We start from the raw sequence: 25,299 nt of genomic DNA, 5'->3' as shown, positions 1-25,299 counted from the left end.
AGACACACAAAGACAGGACACACAGAGACAGAACACACAGAGACAGAACACACAGAGACAGGACACACAGAGACAGGACTCACAGAGACAGAACACACAGAGACAGGACTCACAGAGACAGAATACACAGAGACAGAACACACAGAGACAGAACACACAGAGACAGAACACACAGAGACAGAACACACAGAGACAGAACACACACATCAACAATATGAGGCCGTATGTTTTGGTTCAAACAAGGAGGAAAGGTTCGTCTTATGCATTTGCAAGGAAAAGAGACTATAAAGTTGATGGCTGAAAGACAGACAAATCAGTGGTATCATTCATTTGACATCACAATGATTCTACAGAGATCCAGAATGAGCCATGTTGTAACTAAAGGGATCCAGAATAACCATGTTGTATCTAAAGAGATCCAGAATGACCCATGTTGTAACTAAAGATATCCAGAATGACCATGTTGTAACTAAAGAGATCCAGAATGACCCATGTTGTAACTAAAGGGATCCAGAATGACCCATGTTGTGACTAAAGGGATCCAGAATGACCATGTTGTAACTAAAGAGATCCAGAATGACCCATGTTGTAACTAAAGGGATCTAGAATGACCCATGTTGTAACTAAAGGGATCCAGAATAACCCGTGTTGTAACTACAGAGATCCAGAATGACCATGTTGTAACTACAGGGATCCAGAATGACCATGTTGTAACTACAGGGATCCAGAATGACCCAAGTTGTAATTAAAGGGATCCAGAATGACCATGTTGTAACTACAGAGATCCAGAATGACCATGTTGTAACTACAGGGATCCAGAATGACCATGTTGTAACTACAGAGATCCAGAATGACCATGTTGTAACTACAGAGATCCAGAATGACCCAAGTTGTAATTAAAGGGATCCAGAATGACCATGTTGTAACTACAGAGATCCAGAATGACCATGTTGTAACTACAGGGATCCAGAATGACCATGTTGTAACTAAGGGGATCCAGAATCACCATGTTGTAACTACAGAGATCCAGAATGACCATGTTGTAACTACAGGGATCCAGAATGACCCATGTTGTAACTAAAGGGATCCAGAATAACCTGTGTTGTAACTACAGAGATCCAGAATGACCATGTTGTAACTACAGAGATCCAGAATGACCATGTTGTAACTACAGGGATCCAGAATGACCATGTTGTAACTACAGAGATCCAGAATGACCATGTTGTAACTACAGGGATCCAGAATGACCATGTTGTAACTACAGAGATCCAGAATGACCCATGTTGTAACTAAATGGGATCCAGAATCACCATGTTGTAACTACAGAGATCCAGAATGGCCATGTTGTAACTCACATGCCGTAACACTCCTCATATTTGCGTCCCTCTTTGTTCCAGACCTCTATCTCCAGGACCCCAGGACCCTCCGGGAACCGGTTGAAGTCAAACCTCTCCCTCCACTGGGGGTTGGCCTTCTTGGGCTGGTTCTGAAGACAGGAGGGGAGTGAGGACTTAGAGGTGGAGGGAGAGTGTGTGTGTGTGTGTGTGTGTGTGTGTGTGTGTGTGTGTGTGTGTGTGTGTGTGTGTGTGTGTGTGTGTGTGTGTGTGTGTGTGTGTGTGTGTGTGTGTGTGTGTGTGTGTGAGTGTGTGTGTGTATGAGTGTGTGTGTCCATATGTGTGTGTGTGTGTGTGTGTGTGTGTGTGTGTGTGTGTGTGTGTGTGTGTGTGTGTGTGTGTGTGTGTGTGTGTGTGTGTCCATATGTGTGTATGTGTCCATATGTGTGTGTGTCCATATGTGTGTGTGTGTGTGTCCATATATGTGTGTGTGTGTGTGTCCATATGTGTGCAACTCCTACCCTGCTCTTGTATCTCTGCTCCCCCAGTCTGAATCGAACAAACAGCTCTCCAGGTCCGTCCTCTGGCAGGTCCTGTCCCTCCACCAGGGTCACCCCCACTACACCTGACCACAGCTGAGACTTCCTCAGAGACTCTGACAGACGACCACTCTGGGCCAGCGGAGACTGGAGGGAGGAGGAGGAGAGGACAGTCAGTTCTATTGATAACCTGTTCAAATGCCATGTTATATCCCCACTACTGTTATCATGCTATGCTATCACTATACACTGTGTTATACTAGATCAACACCAGGTAAATGGATTTCAAATGCCATGTTATATCCCCACTACTGTTATCATGCTACGCTATCACTATACACTGTGTTATACTAGATCAACACCAGGTAAATGGATTTCAAATAACATGTTATATCCCCACTACTGTTATCATGCTACGCTATCACTATACACTGTGTTATAACAGATCAACACCAGGTAAATGGATTTCAAATGAGCCATGCTATATCACCATTATAAACACAGATAAACACGAGGTAAATGGATTTCAAATGAGCCATGCTATATCACCATTATAAACACGAGGTAAATGGATTTCAAATGAGCCATGTTATATCACCACTACTGTTATCATGCTACGCTATCACTATACACTGTGTTATAACAGATCAACACCAGGTAAATGGATTTCAAATGAGCCATGTTATATCACCATTATAAACACAGATAAACACCAGGTAAATGGATTTCAAATGAGCCATGCTATATCACCATTATAAACACAGATAAACACGAGGTAAATGGATTTCAAATGAGCCATGTTATATCACCATTATAAACACAGATAAACACGAGGTAAATGGATTTCAAATGAGCCATGCTATATCACCATTATAAACACAGATAAACACGAGGTAAATGGATTTCAAATGAGCCATGCTATATCACCATTATAAACACAGATAAACACGAGGTAAATGGATTTCAAATGAGCCATGTTATATCACCCTTATAAACACAGATAAACACGAGGTAAATGGATTTCAAATGAGCCATGTTATATCACCATTATAAACACAGATAAACACGAGGTAAATGGATTTCAAATGAGCCATGCTATATCACCATTATAAACACAGATAAACACGAGGTAAATGGATTTCAAATGAGCCATGTTATATCACCACTACTGTTATCATGCTACGCTATCACTATACACTGTGTTATAACAGATCAACACCAGGTAAATGGATTTCAAATGAGCCATGCTATATCACCATTATAAACACAGATAAACACGAGGTAAATGGATTTCAAATGAGCCATGCTATATCACCATTATAAACACAGATAAACACGAGGTAAATGGATTTCAAATGAGCCATGCTATATCACCATTATAAACACAGATAAACACGAGGTAAATGGATTTCAAATGAGCCATGCTATATCACCATTATAAACACAGATAAACACGAGGTAAATGGATTTCAAATGAGCCATGTTATATCACCATTATAAACACAGATAAACACCAGGTAAATGGATTTCAAATGAGCCATGTTATATCACCATTATAAACACAGATAAACTCCAGGTAAATGGATTTCAAATGAGCCATGCTATATCACCATTATAAACACAGATAAACACGAGGTAAATGGATTTCAAATGAGCCATGCTATATCACCATTATAAACACGAGGTAAATGGATTTCAAATGAGCCATGCTATATCACCATTATAAACACAGATAAACACGAGGTAAATGGATTTCAAATGAGCCATGTTATATCACCATTATAAACACAGATAAGCACGAGGTAAATGGATTTCAAATGAGCCATGCTATATCACCATTATAAACACAGATAAACACGAGGTAAATGGATTTCAAATGAGCCATGTTATATCACCACTACTGTTATCATGCTACGCTATCACTATACACTGTGTTATAACAGATCAACACCAGGTAAATGGATTTCAAATGAGCCATGCTATATCACCATTATAAACACAGATAAACACGAGGTAAATGGATTTCAAATGAGCCATGCTATATCACCATTATAAACACGAGGTAAATGGATTTCAAATGAGCCATGCTATATCACCATTATAAACACGAGGTAAATGGATTTCAAATGAGCCATGCTATATCACCATTATAAACACAGATAAACACGAGGTAAATGGATTTCAAATGAGCCATGCTATATCACCATTATAAACACAGATAAACACGAGGTAAATGGATTTCAAATGAGCCATGTTATATCACCACTACTGTTATCATGCTACGCTATCACTATACACTGTGTTATAACAGATCAACACCAGGTAAATGGATTTCAAATGAGCCATGCTATATCACCATTATAAACACAGATAAACACGAGGTAAATGGATTTCAAATGAGCCATGCTATATCACCATTATAAACACAGATAAACACGAGGTAAATGGATTTCAAATGAGCCATGCTATATCACCATTATAAACACAGATAAACACGAGGTAAATGGATTTCAAATGAGCCATGTTATATCACCATTATAAACACAGATAAACACGAGGTAAATGGATTTCAAATGAGCCATGCTATATCACCATTATAAACACAGATAAACATGAGGTAAATGGATTTCAAATGAGCCATGTTATATCACCATTATAAACACAGATAAACGGATTTCAAATGAGCCATGTTATATCACCATTATAAACACAGATAAACACGAGGTAAATGGATTTCAAATGAGCCATGTTATATCACCATTATAAACACTACCTTTATTATAAACATTACCTTTATTTAACCAGGCAAGTCAGTTAAGAACAAATTCTTATTTTCAATGACGGCCTGGGAACAGTGGGTTAACTGCCTGTTCAGGGGCAGAACGACAGATTTGTACCTTGTCAGCTCGAGGGGTTTGAACTCTCAACCTTCCGGTTGCTAGTCCAACTCTCTAACCACTAGGCTACACTGCCGCCCCGATAAACACGAGGTAAATGGATTTCAAATGAGCCAAACACTGGAAAACAATATTTCTGAATACTATTTGTATTATCTTGACACTTACTACAACAATATGTCCAGGCATATTGGTCCCCTTTAATAAGACTAACAGCAGCCAGTGAAGGACTTCCATCAATCAGACAGACAGAAGACTAGTGTTCTGACTTCAGCAACCAAAATAGCACCCTATTCCCTACGCAGTGTACAGTATATTCCCCTTAGTGCTCTGGTCTAAAGTAGTGCATTATATGTAGGGAATAGTGTCCCATAGGGCTCTGGTCTAAAGTAGTGCACTATATATAGGGAATAGGGTGCCATAGGCCTCTGGTCTAAAGTAGTGCACTATATATAGGGAATAGGGTGCCATAGGCCTCTGGTCTAAAGTAGTGCACTATATAGGGAATAGGGTGCCATAGTGCTCTGGTCTAAAGTAGTGCACAATATAGGGAATAGGGTGCCATAGGCCTCTGGTCTAAAGTAGTGCACTATATATAGGGAATAGGGTGCCATAGGCCTCTGGTCTAAAGTAGTGCACTATATAGGGAATAGGGAGCCATAGGCCTCTGGTCTAAAGTAGTGCACTATATAGGGAATAGGGAGCCATTCGGGGCGCACACTAAGACTCATCTGCTCTAAGATAATTAGGTGAGCTTACATCAAGAGAAAACTGACAGAGAAATACATTAAGCTCCTATTCAGTTCACTAGATTAAGCTGTGACACAAATGGCACCCTATTATCGTGTAGTGCACTACTTTAGACCAGGTACCATAGGGAATAGGGTGCCATTATGGACGAGGACCCTGTCTCAGAGCATCTTCCGGCTGTCCCGGAGCTTAATGAGAACTGATGTTTAAATCTGTTTCATACTGTATGCAAACAGCGGAGGACGACACACTGCAAAGACATAGAACCAACCAGCTACACTTTAACATCATCAAATCAAACAACACATCATTTATTTAGCAGAGATTATTAGTAGGGATGTGGCAGTAACTCATTTTAAAACAATGAACGGGTTCTCGGTGGTATACTGCCCTCTAGTGGAGAAAGACCAATGTCCAGCTTCAATGAAGAACTATGTTTTGGATCCTGATTAAATAGTGGTGCCAGTACACTAGAGTGGATCCTAAGTGATTAAATAGTGGTGTCAGTACACTAGAGTGGATCCTAAGTGATTAAATAGTGGTGTCAGTACACTAGAGTGGATCCTTCGTGATTAAATAGTGGTGTCAGTACACTAGAGTGGATCCTAAGTGATTAGATAGTGGTGTCAGTACACTAGAGTGGATCCTAAGTGATTAAATAGTGGTGTCAGTACACTAGAGTGGATCCTAAGTGATTAAATAGTGGTGTCAGTACACTAGAGTGGATCCTAAGTGATTAAATAGTGGTGCCAGTACACTAGAGTGGATCCTAAGTGATTAAATAGTGGTGTCAGTACACTAGAGTGGATCCTAAGTGATTAAATAGTGGTGTCAGTACACTAGAGTGGATCCTTCGTGATTAAATAGTGGTGTCAGTACACTAGAGTGGATCCTTAGTGATTAAATAGTGGTGTTAGTACACTAGAGTGGATCCTTAGTTATTAAATAGTGGTGCCAGTACACTAGAGTGGATCCTTAGTGATTAAATAGTGGTGCCAGTACACTAGAGTGGATCCTAAGTGATTAAATAGTGGTGCCAGTACACTAGAGTGGATCCTTCGTGATTAAATAGTGGTGTTAGTACACTAGAGTGGATCCTTCGTGATTAAATAGTGGTGTTAGTACACTAGAGTGGATATGTTTGGATGACTTACCCTGATACTCCTCTTCCTCTTAGGCCACCTCTGCAACAGGTACATGCAGGCAACAAGTACATGCAGGTTACAAGCACAACACACTGTCACAGTTAGTAGAGGAAGAAAAACATGCAAGTATATCTGTAGAATATGGTAGACATCATAGTTGGGGTCAATTCCATCAAACTCAGTCAAATCAGGAAGTTAAAAAGTCATTGTCATTTTCTTCAAAGCTTCTCTATGAGGAACACATGGAATTTCAGTTGACTTCCTGAATTGACTGAACTGAAAAGGAATTGACCCCAAGCCTGTTAGATATGGTATATTGTATTGTCTAGTTCCTTACAGAGTTCCTCTCGTTCTCTCTATCCCTAAGAGAGAGAGACATGTCCAGCATGATGACTCCCATGTCCTCCTCCAGACTGTTGGGGTCGTCCAGACGCACGGACAGCTCACACACCCTGGGGATACAACAGGGTTACCTTAGCATAAAACATGGTTCAGTTAGCCTGGGTTATCTAAGCATAGTCACTATTCAGATGGCATGGGTTAGTTCAGCTCGGGCTGTGACAGACAGATGGACGATAGGGGGTTTGTACATTTTTTCACATGGATATGCTTCTTAATAAAAAACCTTCTTGAAACAAGTCATTACGCTTTTGTTATGCCAGATTGGAGAGAATCTGTCTCATTATGAAGAAATGCCAGGTTGGAGATGATCTGTTTCATTATGAAGAAATGCCAGGTTGGAGATGATCTGTCTCATTATGAAGAAATGCCAGGTTGGAGATGATGTCTCATTATGAAGAAATGCCAGGTTGGAGATGATGTCTCATTATGAAGAAATGCCAGGTTGGAGATGATCTGTTTCATTATGAAGAAATGCCAGGTTGGAGATGATCTGTCTCATTATGAAGAAATGCCAGGTTGGAGATGATCTGTCTCATTATGAAGAAATGCCAGGTTGGAGAGAATCTGTCTCATTATGACGAAATGCCAGGTTGGAGATGATCTGTCTCATTATGAAGAAATGCCAGGTTGGAGAGAATCTGTCTCATTATGAAGAAATGCCAGGTTGGAGAGAATCTGTCTCATTATGAAGAAATGCCAGGTTGGAGATGATCTGTCTCATTATGAAGAAATGCCAGGTTGGAGATGATCTGTCTCATTATGAAGAAATGCCAGGTTGGAGATGATCTGTCTCATTATGAAGAAATGCCAGGTTGGAGAGAATCTGTCTCATTATGAAGAAATGCCAGGTTGGAGAGAATCTGTCTCATTATGAAGAAATGCCAGGTTGGAGATGATCAGTGTTATTTTCGTATTGACAACATTAACGGCATCAGAATACTTGTGTGTATTGACGTGTGTAACTGATAGATACACACACCAGGTGTTAATGTTTTACATGTGTAAGATTACTTTACTGATCATATTGCACTATAAACTGAGATTAGCTCCGGTTGCTGCCTCTCTAACCTCTCACCTCTCTCACCTCTCTAACCTCTAGGTTACCTGCTGCCAGAGTTACAACAATCAATATCTCCTGAAAATTGTGACATTTTAAAATGTGTCACTCACTTTTCCATCTCCAGATCACTGAGGAGAAGGTAGCTGGATCCCATGAAGTCATCCATGGTCAGATCCCGGTCATACACCTGCAAGGTAGACCAGATGAAGATGCTTAATGAAGAGTGAAACAGAACGAAGAGCAGAAACACTCGTCTGACCAGAACGGCCCCTACTGGGCCCCACACATGAGGTATGTCCCAACCCCTACCTTAATATACAGTCTCTGGTCCAGGTCTCTGACAGGGAAAGAGAAGGACTCGTTCCATGTTGGGTTGAGGTTCTTATAAACCACTTTGCTCTTGTATAGTGTCTTCCCATCCAGTTTAAACTTCACGTAAGGATCACTTGTACCTGAGAACGGACAAAACACAGAGAAGGAATATCTATGAGAGGACAGATGACTTCATCATACACTATGGACCGGATTTAATGTCATTATTATGGGGTGGCCTCAGTGGGCTAGTGGTTAGTGTGTCTGTGCACTGAGGTTGGAAGGTTGGTGAGAGTGAACTCGCAGTCACCATTTCCTTGTGCTGTGTAACATGTGTATCCTGTGCATATGACTAATAAACTGGCTCTTGGTAAATGATTAATGGAATGCAAACAATAAGCAGGAAGAGATTTCACTGAGAGTCAGAAAAACATGATTCCTCTCCATCTCAACACAACGTCGGTGGACTCAATACTCTACATTCAGTCATCTTCCAGCTCACATCTCAAGTCATGTCTGAGTACTGAGAGAGTTTCTTCCAGAGGAAGTGGTTTTGATGATGGGCTCAATGTGAGACGGCACAGTTTCCTAAGAGAACCAGTCACGACAACTCAGTATCCGTGGTGCAACATTTAGAAGAGCAATGCTGAAAACAGTAAACTGATAATTTAAGAGGAGTCAGTATCTTCACTACTCTAGACATGAACAGTATCTTCACTACCCTAGACATGAACAATATCTTCACTACTCTAGACATGAACAGTATCTTCACTACCCTAGACATGAACAGTATCTTCACTACTCTAGACATGAACAATATCTTCACTACTCTAGACATGAACAGTATCTTCACTACCCTAGACATGAACAGTATCTTCACTACTCTAGACATGAACAGTATCTTCACTACTCTAGACATGAACAGTATCTTCACTACTCTAGACATGAACAGTATCTTCACTACCCTAGACATGAACAGTATCTTCACTACTCTAGACATGAACAGTATCTTCACTACCCTAGACATGAACAGTATCTTCACTACTCTAGACATGAACAGTATCTTCACTACTCTAGATATGAACAGTATCTTCACTACACTAGACATGAACAGTATCTTCACTACTCTAGACATGAACAGTATCTTCACTACACTAGACATGAACAGTATCTTCACTACCCTAGACATGAACAGTATCTTCACTACCCTAGACATGAACAATATCTTCACTACCCTAGACATGAACAGTATCTTCACTACTCTAGACATGAACAGTATCTTCACTACTCTAGATATGAACAGTATCTTCACTACACTAGACATGAACAGTATCTTCACTACTCTAGACATGAACAGTATCTTCACTACCCTAGACATGAACAGTATCTTCACTACTCTAGACATGAACAGTATCTTCACTACTCTAGATATGAACAGTATCTTCACTACACTAGACATGAACAGTATCTTCACTACTCTAGACATGGACAGTATTTTCACTACCCTAGACATGAACAGTATCTTCACTACCCTAGACATGAACAGTATCTTCACTACCCTAGACATGAACAGTATCTTCACTACTCTAGACATGAACAGTATCTTCACTACTCTAGACATGAACAGTATCTTCACTACCCTAGACATGAACAGTATCTTCACTACTCTAGACATGAACAGTATCTTCACTACTCTAGATATGAACAGTACCTTCACTACTCTAGACATGAACAGTATCTTCACTACTCTAGATATGAACAGTACCTTCACTACTCTAGACATGAACAGTATCTTCACTACTCTAGACATGAACAGTATCTTCACTACCCTAGACATGAACAGGAGTCAATATCTTCACTACTCTAGACATGAACAGGAGTCAATATCTTCACTACTCTAGACATGAACAGTATCTTCACTACCCTAGACATGAACAGTATCTTCACTACCCTAGACATGAACAGTATCTTCACTACCCTAGACATGAACAGTACCTTCACTACCCTAGACATGAACAGTATCTTCACTACCCTAGACATGAACAGTATCTTCACTACCCTAGACATGAACAGTATCTTCACTACCCTAGACATGAACAGTATCTTCACTACTCTAGACATGAACAGTATCTTCACTACCCTAGACATGAACAGTATCTTCACTACTCTAGACATGAACAGTATCTTCACTACCCTAGACATGAACAGTATCTTCACTACCCTAGACATGAACAGTATCTTCACTACTCTAGACATGAACAGTATCTTCACTACCCTAGACATGAACAGTACCTTCACTACCCTAGACATGAACAGTATCTTCACTACCCTAGACATGAACAGCATCTTCACTACTCTAGACATGAACAGTATCTTCACTACCCTAGACATGAACAGTATCTTCACTACCCTAGACATGAACAGTATCGTCACTACTCTAGACATGAACAGTATCTTCACTACCCTAGACATGAACAGTATCTTCACTACCCTAGACATGAACAGTATCTTCACTACCCTAGACATGAACAGTATCTTCACTACCCTAGACATGAACAGTATCTTCACTACTCTAGACATGAACAGTATCTTCACTACCCTAGACATGAACAGCATCTTCACTACTCTAGACATGAACAGTATCTTCACTACCCTAGACATGAACAGTATCTTCACTACCCTAGACATGAACAGTATCTTCACTACTCTAGACATGAACAGTATCTTCACTACCCTAGACATGAACAGTATCTTCACTACCCTAGACATGAACAGTATCTTCACTACCCTAGACATGAACAGTATCTTCACTACTCTAGACATGAACAGTACCTTCACTACCCTAGACATGAACAGTATCTTCACTACTCTAGACATGAACAGTATCTTCACTACCCTAGACATGAACAGTATTTTCACTACCCTAGACATGAACAGTATCTTCACTACTCTAGACATGAACAGTATCTTCACTACTCTAGACATGAACAGTATCTTCACTACTCTAGACATGAACAGTATCTTCACTAACCTAGACATGAACAGTATCTTCACTACCCTAGACATGAACAGTATCTTCACTACCCTAGACATGAACAGTATCTTCACTACCCTAGACATGAACAGTATCTTCACTACCCTAGACATGAACAGTATCTTCACTACCCTAGACATGAACAGTATCTTCACTACTCTAGACATGAACAGTATCTTCACTACTCTAGACATGAACAGTATCTTCACTACTCTAGACATGAACAGTATCTTCACTACCCTAGACATGAACAGTATATTCACTACTCTAGATATGAACAGGAGTCAATATCTTCACTACTCTAGACATGAACAGTATCTTCACTACTCTAGACATGAACAGTATCTTCACTACTCTAGACATGAACAGTATATTCACTACTCTAGATATGAACAGGAGTCAATATCTTCACTACTCTAGACATGAACAGTATCTTCACTACTCTAGACATGAACAGTATCTTCACTACTCTAGACATGAACAGTATATTCACTACTCTAGATATGAACAGGAGTCAATATCTTCACTACTCTAGACATGAACAGTATCTTCACTACACTAGACATGAACAGTATCTTCACTACACTAGACATGAACAGTATCTTCACTACCCTAGACATGAACAGTATCTTCACTACTCTAGACATGAACAGTATCTTCACTACTCTAGACATGAACAGTATCTTCACTACTCTAGACATGAACAGTATCTTCACTAACCTAGACATGAACAGTATCTTCACTACCCTAGACATGAACAGTATCTTCACTACCCTAGACATGAACAGTATCTTCACTACTCTAGACATGAACAGTATCTTCACTACTCTAGACATGAACAGGAGTCAATATCTTCACTACTCTAGACATGAACAGTATCTTCACTAACCTAGACATGAACAGTATCTTCACTACCCTAGACATGAACAGTATCTTCACTACCCTAGACATGAACAGTATCTTCACTACCCTAGACATGAACAGTATCTTCACTACCCTAGACATGAACAGTATCTTCACTACTCTAGACATGAACAGTATCTTCACTACCCTAGACATGAACAGTATCTTCACTACTCTAGACATGAACAGTATCTTCACTACTCTAGACATGAACAGCATCTTCACTACTCTAGACATGAACAGTATCTTCACTACTCTAGACATGAACAGTATCTTCACTACTCTAGACATGAACAGTATCTTCACTACTCTAGACATGAACAGTATCTTCACTACACTAGACATGAAAAGTATCTTCACTACCCTAGACATGAACAGTATCTTCACTACTCTAGACATGAACAGTATCTTCACTACTCTAGACATGAACAGTATCTTCACTACTCTAGACATGAACAGTATCTTCACTACTCTAGACATGAACAGTATCTTCACTACTCTAGACATGAACAGTATCTTCACTACTCTAGATATGAACAGGAGTCAATATCTTCACTACTCTAGACATGAACAGTATCTTCACTACCCTAGACATGAACAGTATCTTCACTACCCTAGACATGAACAGTATCTTCACTACCCTAGACATGAACAGTATCTTCACTACCCTAGACATGAACAGTATCTTCACTACCCTAGACATGAACAATATCTTCACTACCCTAGACATGAACAATATCTTCACTACTCTAGACATGAACAGTATCTTCACTACACTAGACATGAACAGTATCTTCACTACTCTAGACATGAACAGTATTTTCACTACCCTAGACATGAACAGTATCTTCACTACTCTAGACATGAACAGTATCTTCACTACCCTAGACATGAATAGTATCTTCACTACTCTAGACATGAACAGTATCTTCACTACCCTGGACATGAACAGTATCTTCACTGCTCTAGACATGAAAAGTATCTTCACTACCCTAGACATGAACAGTATCTTCACTACTCTAGACATGAACAGTATCTTCACTACTCTAGACATGAACAGTATCTTCACTACTCTAGACATGAACAGTATCTTCACTACCCTAGACATGAACAGTATCTTCACTACTCTAGACATGAACAGTATCTTCACTACCCTAGACATGAACAGTATCTTCACTACTCTAGACATGAACAGTATCTTCACTACCCTCATGAGACATGAACAGTATCTTCACTACTCTAGACATGAACAGTATCTTCACTACTCTAGACATGAACAGTATCTTCACTACCCTAGACATGAACAGTATCTTCACTACTCTAGACATGAACAGTATCTTCACTACCCTAGACATGAACAGTATCTTCACTACTCTAGATATGAACAGGAGTCAATATTTTCACTACTCTAGACATGAACAGTATGTTCACTACTCTAGACATGAACAGTATCTTCACTACTCTAGACATGAACAGTATCTTCACTACTCTAGACATGAACAGTATCTTCACTACCCTAGACATGACCAGTATCTTCACTACCCTAGACATGAACAGTATCTTCACTACCCTAGACATGAACAGTATCTTCACTACCCTAGACATGAACAGTATCTTCACTACCCTAGACATGAACAGTATCTTCACTACCCTAGACATGAACAGTATCTTCACTACCCTAGACATGAACAGTATCTTCACTACAGACATGAACAGTATCTTCACTACCTAGACATGAACAGTATCTTCACTACCCTAGACATGAACAGTATCTTCACTACCCTAGACATGAACAGTATCTTCACTACCCTAGACATGAACAGTATCTTCACTACCCTAGACATGAACAGTATCCTCACTACCCTAGACATGAACAGTATCTTCACTACTCTAGACATGAACAGTATCTTCACTACCCTAGACATGAACAGTATCTTCACTACCCTAGACATGAACAGTATCTTCACTACTCTAGACATGAACAGTATCTTCACTACTCTAGACATGAACAGTATCTTCACTACTCTAGACATGAACAGTATCTTCACTACCCTAGACATGAACAGTATCTTCACTACTCTAGACATGAACAGTATCTTCACTACTCTAGACATGAACAGTATCTTCACTACTCTAGATATGAACAGTACCTTCACTACTCTAGACATGAACAGTATCTTCACTACTCTAGACATGAACAGTATCTTCACTACCCTAGACATGAACAGTATCTTCACTACTCTAGACATGAACAGTATCTTCACTACTCTAGACATGAAATATCTTCACTACCCTAGACATGAACAGTATCTTCACTACCCTAGACATGAAAAATATCTTCACTACCCTAGACATGAACAATATCTTCACTACTCTAGACATGAACAGTATCTTCACTACACTAGACATGAACAATACCTTCACTACTCTAGACATGAACAGTATTTTCACTACCCTAGACATGAACAGTATCTTCACTACTCTAGACATGAACAGTATCTTCACTACTCTAGACATGAACAGTATCTTCACTACTCTAGACATGAACAGGAGTCAATATCTTCACTACCCTAGACATGAACAGTATCTTCACTACTCTAGACATGAACAGTATCTTCACTACTCTAGACATGAACAGTATCTTCACTACTCTCGATATGAACAGGAGTCAATGTCTTCACTACTCTAGACATGAACAATACCTTCACTACTCTAGATATGGACAGGAGTCAATATCTTCACTACTCTAGACATGAACAATGTCTTCACTACTCTAGATATGGACAGGAGTCAATATCTTCACTACTCTAGACATGGACAATATCTTCACTACCCTAGACATGAACAGTATCTTCACTACCCTAGACATGAACAGTATCTTCACTACCCTAGACATGAACAGTATCTTCACTACCCTAGACATGAACAGTATCTTCACTACTCTAGACATGAACAGTATCTTCACTACCCTAGACATGAACAGTATCTTCACTACTCTAGACATGAACAGTATCTTCACTACTCTAGACATGAACAGTATCTTCACTACTCTAGACATGAACAGTATCTTCACTACCCTAGACATGAACAGTATCTTCACTACCCTAGACATGAACAGTATCTTCACTACTCTAGACATGAACAGTATCTTCACTACTCTAGACATGGACAGTATTTTCACTACTCTAGACATGAACAGGAGTCAATATCTTCACTACTCTAGACATGGACAATATCTTCACTACCCTAGACATGAACAGTATCTTCACTACTCTAGACATAAACAGTATCTTCACTACTCTAGACATGAACAGTATCTTCACTACTCTAGACATGAACAGTATCTTCACTACTCTAGACATGAACAGTATCTTCACTACTCTAGACATGAACAGGAGTCAATATCTTCACTACTCTAGACATGAACAGTATCTTCACTACTCTAGACATGAACAATATGTTCACTACTCTAGATATGGACAGGAGTCAATATCTTCACTACTCTAGACATGGACAATATCTTCACTACCCTAGACATGAACAGTATCTTCACTACTCTAGACATGAACAGGAGTCAATATCTTCACTACTCTAGACATGAACAGTATCTTCACTACTCTAGACATGAACAATATCTTCACTACTCTCGATATGAACAGGAGTCAATATCTTCACTACTCTAGACATGGACAATATCTTCACTACTCTAGACATGGACAATATCTTCACTACTCTAGACATGAACAGTATCTTCACTACCCTAGACATGAACAATATCTTCACTACTCTAGATATGGACAGGAGTCAATATCTTCACTACTCTAGACATGGACAATATCTTCACTACTCTAGATTATGGACAGGAGTCAATATCTTCACTACTCTAGATATGGACATGAGTCAATATCTTCACTACTCTAGACATGGACAATATCTTCACTACTCTAAATGAGCTAGAAAGATGTGTTGGCATCAAGTAATAATCTATGGCCTCCACAGACAGGACCAGGCCTGGCCTGCTGAGGAGTGGCGGACACCATCCTAGCTGGAGGGGTGCTCTCACCTTATCTACCAACACAGACAGGACCAGGCCTGGCCTGCTGAGGAGTGGCGGACTCCATCCTAGCTGGAGGGGTGCTCTCATCTTATCTACCAACACAGATTGGACCAGGCCTGACCTGCTGAGGAGTGGTGGACTCCATCCTAGCTGCAGGGGTGCTCTCATCTTATCTACCAACACAGACAGGACCAGGCCTGACCTGCTGAGGAGTGGCGGACTCCATCCTAGCTGGAGGGGTGCTCTCATCTTATCTACCAACACAGACAGGGCTCTAACTCCTCTAGCTCCACAATGAGATACGGTTAAGGCCAGGCAGCAGGCTGTTATCCAGCCTGCCAGTTTAGTGGAGTCTGCCACTAGCACAGTCAGTGTCGTCAACTCAGCTATCCCCATTGAGACCGCGTCTCTGCCTCGACCCAGTTTGTGCAAAACTAAACATAGCGGTGTTCGCCTTAGCAATCTCACTAGGATAAAGACCTCCCCCATGTGATACCTCACATCTCTTAATGTTAGATCCCTCACTTCCATGGCAGTTATAGTCAATGAACTAATCACTGATCATAATCTTGATGTGATTGGCCTGACTGAAACATGGCTTAAGCCTGATGAATTTACTGTGTTAAATGAGGCCTCTCCTCCTGGTTACACTTGTGACTATATCCCCTATATATTGTTTTTAATTTTATGACTGCGTTATCAATTTTTTTAACTTCTTGTCATGAAATGTATGCAGCCGACTCAATCCCTTAGCTACTGTTTACAGGCCTCCTGGGCCGTATACAGCGTTCCTCACTGAGCTCCCTGAATCCCTGTCGGACCTCGTAGTCATGGCAGATAATATTCACATTTTTGGTGACTTCAATATTTACATGGAAAAGTCCACAGGTCTCTAACGACCAGGTTGTATGTGTTATGTAGTGTTATGAAGTGTAATAACAGTCTTACCACAGAGGTCTCTAATGACCAGGTTGTATGTGTTATGTAGTGTTACGAAGTGTAATAACAGTCTTACCACAGAGGTCTCTGATGGCCAGGTTGTATGTGTTATGTAGTGTTATGTAGTGTAATAACAGCATTACCACAACGGTCTCTGATGACCAGGTTGTATGTGTTATGTAGTGTTATGAAGTGTAATAACAGTCTTACCACAGAGGTCTCTGATGACCAGGTTGTATGTGTTATGTAGTGTTATGTAGTGTAATAACAGCATTACCACAACGGTCTCTGATGACCAGGTTGTATGTGTTATGTAGTGTAATAACAGCGTTACCACAACGGTCTCTGATGACCAGGTTGTATGTGTTATGTAGTGTAATAACAGCGTTACCACAGAGGTCTCTGATGACCAGGTTGTATGTGTTATGTAGTGTTATGTAGTGTAATAACAGTCTTACCACAGCGGTCTCTGATGACCAGGTTGCGTCCTTCCTTCAGGTTGATAGAGAGGAGGTAGGACCTCTGGGACTCTCTGGTGCTGTCGGATACACTCAGCATGTCAGTAGGACTCCCCATCTCAGACTGTTGGAGTACATAGATGATGGAAACACTTGAGCAAATGAGGGGTACAAAGTATATTGAAAGCAGTAACCACAGGTGTGGTTCCTGAGGTCATAAGCAATTAACACATCCCATCATGCTTAGGGTCATGTAGAAAATGTCCAGACCAATATTTTGGCTTCCATGGCTACAAGAAAATATCTCAGTGACTTTGAAAGAGGGGTCTCAAAGGAAGATAGGGGGTTTAAAGGGGGTTTGTGTCTCAGTCACCAGTTCTCAACCCAGAGGGGGTTTAAAGGGGGTTTGTGGCTCAGTCACCAGTTCTCAACCCAGAGGGGGTTTAAATGGGGTTTGTGTCTCAGTCACCAGTTCTCAACCCAGAGGGGGTTTAAAGGGGGTTTGTGTCTCAGTCACCAGATCTCAACCCAGAGGGGGTTTAAAGGGGGTTTGTGTCTCAGTCACCAGATCTCAACCCAGAGGGTGTTTAAAGGGGGTTTGTGTCTCAGTCACCAGATCTCAACCCAGAGGGGTTTAAAGGGGGTTTGTGTCTCAGTCACCAGTTCTCAACCCAGAGGGGGTTTAAAGGGGGTTTGTGTCTCAGTCACCAGATCTCAACCCAGAGGGGGTTTAAAGGGGGTTTGTGTCTCAGTCACCAGATCTCAACCCAGAGGGGGTTTAAAGGGGGTTTGTGTCTCAGCCACCAGATCTCAACCCAGAGGGGGTTTAAAGGGGGTTTGTGTCTCAGTCACCAGATCTCAACCCAGAGGGGGTTTAAAGGGGGTTTGTGTCTCAGCCACCAGATCTCAACCCAGAGGGGGTTTAAAGGGGGTTTGTGTCTCAGTCACCAGTTCTCAACCCAGAGGGGGTTTAAAGGGGGTTTGTGTCTCAGTCACCAGATCTCAACCCAGTTGAACAATTATGGGAGATTAAGGAACGGCGCCTGAGACAGCGTTTTCTACCACCATCAACAACACAGACCAGACCAGCTCAGAGCTCTAACTCTATAACCCTGTCCAGACCAGACCAGCTCAGAGCATATGACCCTGTCCAGACCAGACCAGCTCAGAGCATATGACCCTGTCCAGACCAGACCAGCTCAGAGCTCTAACTCTGTAACCCTGTCCAGACCAGACCAGCTCAGAGCTCTAACTCTATAACCCTGTCCAGACCAGACCAGCTCAGAGCACTAACTCTATAACCCTGTCCAGACCAGACCAGCTCAGAGCATGATGACCCTGTCCAGACCAGACCAGCTCAGAGCTCTAACTCTATAACCCTGTCCAGACCAGACCAGCTCAGAGCTCTAACTCTATAACCCTGTCCAGACCAGACCAGCTCAGAGCTCTAACTCTATAACCCTGTCCAGACCAGACCAGCTCAGAGCATGATGACCCTGACCAGACCAGACCAGCTCAGAGCATGATGACCCTGACCAGACCAGACCAGCTCAGAGCATGATGATCCTGTCCAGACCAGACCAGCTCAGAGCATGATGACCCTGTCCAGACCAGACCAGCTCAGAGCATGATGACCCTGTCCAGACCAGACCAGCTCAGAGCATGATGACCCTGTCCAGACCAGACCAGCTCAGAGCTCTAACTCTGTAACCCTGTCCAGACCAGACCAGCTCAGAGCACTAACTCTGTAACCCTGTCCAGACCAGACCAGCTCAGAGCTCTAACTCTGTAACCCTGTCCAGACCAGACCAGCTCAGAGCATGATGACCCTGTCCAGACCAGACCAGCTCAGAGCTCTAACTCTATAACCCTGACCAGACCAGACCAGCTCAGAGCATGATGACTCTGTCCAGACCAGACCAGCTCAGAGCATGATGATCCTGTCCAGACCAGACCAGCTCAGAGCATGATGACCCTGACCAGACTAGACCAGCTCAGAGCATGATGACTCTGTCCAGACCAGACCAGCTCAGAGCTCTAACTCTATAACCCTGTCCAGACCAGACCAGCTCAGAGCTCTAACTCTATAACCCTGTCCAGACCAGACCAGCTCAGAGCTCTAACTCTATAACCCTGTCCAGACCAGACCAGCTCAGAGCTCTAACTCTATAACCCTGTCCAGACCAGACCAGCTCAGAGCTCTAACTCTATAACCCTGTCCAGACCAGACCAGCTCAGAGCTCTAACTCTATAACCCTGTCCAGACCAGACCAGCTCAGAGCTCTAACTCTATAACCCTGTCCAGACCAGACCAGCTCAGAGCATGATGACCCTGTCCAGACCAGACCAGCTCAGAGCATGATGACTCTGTCCAGACCAGACCAGCTCAGAGCATGATGACCCTGACCAGACCAGACCAGCTCAGAGCATGATGACCCTGACCAGACCAGACCAGCTCAGAGCATGATGACTCTGTCCAGACCAGACCAGCTCAGAGCTCTAACTCTATAACCCTGTCCAGACCAGACCAGCTCAGAGCTCTAACTCTATAACCCTGTCCAGACCAGACCAGCTCAGAGCATGATGACCCTGTCCAGACCAGACCAGCTCAGAGCATGATGACCCTGTCCAGACCAGACCAGCTCAGAGCTCTAACTCTATAACCCTGTCCAGACCAGACCAGCTCAGAGCTCTAACTCTATAACCCTGTCCAGACCAGACCAGCTCAGAGCATGATGACCCTGTCCAGACCAGACCAGCTCAGAGCATGATGACTCTGTCCAGACCAGACCAGCTCAGAGCATGATGACCCTGACCAGACCAGACCAGCTCAGAGCATGATGACCCTGACCAGACCAGACCAGCTCAGAGCATGATGACTCTGTCCAGACCAGACCAGCTCAGAGCTCTAACTCTATAACCCTGTCCAGACCAGACCAGCTCAGAGCTCTAACTCTATAACCCTGTCCAGACCAGACCAGCTCAGAGCATGATGACCCTGTCCAGACCAGACCAGCTCAGAGCATGATGACCCTGTCCAGACCAGACCAGCTCAGAGCATGATGACTCTGTCCAGACCAGACCAGCTCAGAGCTCTAACTCTATAACCCTGTCCAGACCAGACCAGCTCAGAGCATGATGACCCTGTCCAGACCAGACCAGCTCAGAGCTCTAACTCTATAACCCTGTCCAGACCAGACCAGCTCAGAGCTCTAACTCTGTAACCCTGTCCAGACCAGACCAGCTCAGAGCATGATGACCCTGTCCAGACCAGACCAGCTCAGAGCTCTAACTCTATAACCCTGTCCAGACCAGACCAGCTCAGAGCTCTAACTCTGTAACCCTGTCCAGACCAGACCAGCTCAGAGCTCTAACTCTATAACCCTGTCCAGACCAGACCAGCTCAGAGCATGATGACCCTGACCAGACCAGACCAGCTCGGAAGCTCTAACTCTATAACCCTGTCCAGACCAGACCAGCCAGTCAGTCAACCATCCAATCAGCCAGTCAGTCAGCCAATCAGTGGTACAGTGTCCATCTGGGACACAGTGTTAGACCTCTGTGGTACAGTGTCCATTAGGGACCAGTCTGTAAACTGCTGTGGTACAGCGTCCATTAGGGACCAGTCTGTAGACTGCTGTGGTACAGTGTCCATTAGGGACCAGGCTGTAGACTGCTGTGGTACAGTGTCCATTAGGGACCAGTCTGTAGACTGCTGTGGTACAGTGTCCATGAGGGACCAGGCGGTAGACTGCCGTGGTACAGTGTCCATTAGGGACCAGGCTGTAGACTGCTGTGGTACAGTGTCCATTAGGGACCAGTCTGTAGACTGCTGTGGTACAGTGTCCATGAGGGACCAGGCGGTAGACTGCTGTGGTACAGTGTCCATGAGGGACCAGGAGGTAGACTGCTGTGGTACAGTGTCCATGAGGGACCAGGCTGTAGACTGCTGTGGTACAGTGTCCATGAGGGACCAGGCGGTAGACTGCTGTGGTACAGTGTCCATGAGGGACCAGGAGGTAGACTGCTGTGGTACAGTGTCCATGAGGGACCAGGCTGTAGACTGCTGTGGTACAGTGTCCATGAGGGACCAGGCGGTAGACTGCTGTGGTACAGTGTCCATGAGGGACCAGGCGGTAGACTGCTGTGGTACAGTGTGCCCTTGAATTAGAACTTACACTGTTGTTCTCCGTGTCTCGTGATGTTTGGGCCTCAAGGTCATGGCTGTCGCCGTTCTGCTGTTGAGACAGACACAAGTTCATTCCATTAACAAACAGTCACAACCCACAAGATACAGTATTATCCTGTTATACCATGATGTCAGCAGAAACAAAGCCTGAGAGAAACAATGATAGTAAGATTTCCAGATCAAGTCCATGTAACATGTTGGAAGTACATCTATACAGACGTAGGATCTTAATTTGACCTATATTGTAACAGAAAAATAATCCTGCAGCAACGGGATTTGAAAGTTTAGTCGATAATGTTGCCTGATCGGTGGTTAGGCTATTAGCTGGCCGGAAGTAGATGAAAAGGGCAATGCTGTTAATATAACCATGTGTTAGTATGGGGTTTCCGTTCAGTTATGTAGATCATCAAGCTCATCTGCATCTCCTGCCATGCAGGAAAATGTTCAGCAACCAAAGAGTGATCAAATGACGACCCTAAACCTGTAAACTACAGCCGGTGCCTGCCAGCCAGTCTCTTGTAATTCCTGTCCTGTATAATACTCTCTGTGTAGTTATGAAACATTCCTCTGCTGCGGGATACAAAGAATGATAAGCCACACAACTGAGATTAATGACTTGAACAATTTCACTTCTCTCTATGTAGCTGATGACATGACGTGGCCCTTTCTGGGTGTTGTGGCTTCCCCCTCTCTCCTCTCCTACACCCAGGTTCTCTTATCTCAGGCCATAAATTCCTGGTGGAGACTCTCTCCCCCTGGCCATGCAGAGACAGAGACCACAGAGAGAACAAGGGATTTCACTGGGCCAAACTCCTAAATCCCCCAAAATGGGAGAATAAAAACAATATGTTCATCTTTGAGAGTGTTGGAATGGTCCGTGGACACTTATTTTATTTTACCTTTATTTTACTAGGCAAGTCAGTTAAGAACAAATTCTTATTTTCAATGACGGCCTAGGAACAGTGGGTTAACTGCCTGTTCAGGGGCAGAACGACAGATTTGTACCTTGTCAGCTTGGGGATTTGAACTTTGCAACCTTACTCTCTAACCACTAGGCTACACTGCCGCCCCTGGCTACACTTAATGGACAGTTATGACGAGTGTGTTTCATTTGGTGACCTCATGGAGGACAGGAAACACACATAACTACATCTCTGAATGTGTACATTTCTCAATTATGGTGTTTGCATCTAATTCTTATATAAAATGAATGAGTAAAGATGAAACTATTTGTGAAATTATGTAATGTGATGTTAATACACATCAGTTCAATACACATCAGATTACTACTACCACTACTACTACCACCACCACTACTACTACTACTACTACTACTACTACTACTACTACTACTACTACTATAGTGTTCAATACACATCAGATTACTACTACAACTACTACTACCACCACCACTACTACTACTACTACTACTACTACTACTACTACTACTACTATAGTGTTCAATACACATCAGATTACTACTACAACTACTACTACCACCACCACTACTACTACTACAACTACTAGTGTTCAATACACATCAGATTACTACTACCACTACTACTACTATTACTACTATAGTGTTCAATACACATCAGATTACTACTACTATTACTACTACTACTACTATAGTGTTCAATACACATAAATTCAATACACATCAGATTACTACTACTACTACTACTACTATTACTACTATAGTGTTCAAAACACATCAGATTACTACTACTATTACTACTACTACTACTATAGTGTTCAATACACATAAATTCAATACACATCAGATTACTACTACTACTACTACTACTACTACTACTACTATAGTGTTCAATACACATCAGATTACTACTACTACTACTACTACTATAGTGTTCAATACACATCAGATTACTACTACCACTACTACTACTATTACTACTATAGTGTTCAATACACATCAGATTACTACTACTATTACTACTACTACTACTATAGTGTTCAATACACATAAATTCAATACACATCAGATTACTACTACTCCTACTACTACTACTACTATAGTGTTCAATACACATCAGATTACTACTACTACTACTACTACTACTACTACTACTATAGTGTTCAATACACATCAGATTACTACTACCACTACTACTACCACCACCACCACCACCACCACCACTACTACTACTACTATAGTGTTCAATACACATCAGATTACTACTACAACTACTACTACTACTACTACTACTACTACTACTACTACTACTACTATAGTGTTCAATACACATCAGATTACTACTACAACTACTACTACCACCACCACTACTACTACTACAACTACTAGTGTTCAATACACATCAGATTACTACTACCACTACTACTACTATTACTACTATAGTGTCCAATACACATCAGATTACTACTACTATTACTACTACTACTACTATAGTGTTCAATACACATAAATTCAATACACATCAGATTACTACTACTACTACTACTACTATTACTACTATAGTGTTCAATACACATCAGATTACTACTACTATTACTACTACTACTACTATAGTGTTCAATACACATAAATTCAATACACATCAGATTACTACTACTACTACTACTACTATAGTGTTCAATACACATCAGATTACTACTACTACTACTACTACTACTACTACTATAGTGTTCAATACACATCAGATTACTACTACCACTACTACTACTATTACTACTATAGTGTTCAATACACATCAGATTACTACTACTATTACTACTACTACTACCACTACTATAGTGTTCAATACACATAAATTCAATACACATCAGATTACTACTACTACTACTACTACTATTACTACTATAGTGTTCAATACACATCAGATTACTACTACTATTACTACTACTACTACTATAGTGTTCAATACACATAAATTCAATACACATCAGATTACTACTACTACTACTACTACTACTACTACTACTATAGTGTTCAATACACATCAGATTACTACTACTACTACTACTACTACTACTACTACTATAGTGTTCAATACACATCAGATTACTACTACTACTACTACTACTATAGTGTTCCATACACATCAGATTACTACTACTACTACTACTACTACTATAGTGTTCCATACACATCAGATTACTACTACTACTACTACTACTACTACTACTACTACTATAGTGTTCCATACACATCAGATTACTACTACTACTACTACTACTACTACTACTACTGCCACTACTACTATAGTGTTCCATACACATCAGATTAGTACTACTACTA

General features: G+C 41.7%; 1 protein-coding gene across 4 annotated transcripts in view; it reads right to left on the bottom strand.

Annotated features, from left to right (window-relative positions):
• Positions 1-25,299, bottom strand: part of LOC135554330 (multiple C2 and transmembrane domain-containing protein 2-like) — a 112,600-nt gene that overhangs the window by 53,482 nt on the left and 33,819 nt on the right. For 2 of the 4 annotated variants that reach the window (XM_064986581.1, XM_064986608.1), the window contains exons 3-10: positions 22,009-22,068; positions 17,831-17,954; positions 8,437-8,579; positions 8,238-8,314; positions 7,003-7,117; positions 6,675-6,704; positions 1,856-2,020; positions 1,356-1,486 (exon numbers count right to left, since the gene is read on the bottom strand). In XM_064986581.1, the coding sequence (XP_064842653.1) occupies positions 1,356-1,486; positions 1,856-2,020; positions 6,675-6,704; positions 7,003-7,117; positions 8,238-8,314; positions 8,437-8,579; positions 17,831-17,954; positions 22,009-22,068 (845 nt within the window). The remainder of the gene's footprint in view (positions 1-1,355; positions 1,487-1,855; positions 2,021-6,674; positions 6,705-7,002; positions 7,118-8,237; positions 8,315-8,436; positions 8,580-17,830; positions 17,955-22,008; positions 22,069-25,299) is intronic. The other 2 variants (XM_064986591.1, XM_064986600.1) reach the window with 2 other exon arrangements.

Source organism: Oncorhynchus masou, chromosome 2, assembly GCF_036934945.1.
Source record: "Oncorhynchus masou masou isolate Uvic2021 chromosome 2, UVic_Omas_1.1, whole genome shotgun sequence".
Lineage (NCBI taxonomy): Eukaryota > Metazoa > Chordata > Actinopteri > Salmoniformes > Salmonidae > Oncorhynchus > Oncorhynchus masou.
This window is presented reverse-complemented; position numbering and strand designations above follow the sequence as displayed.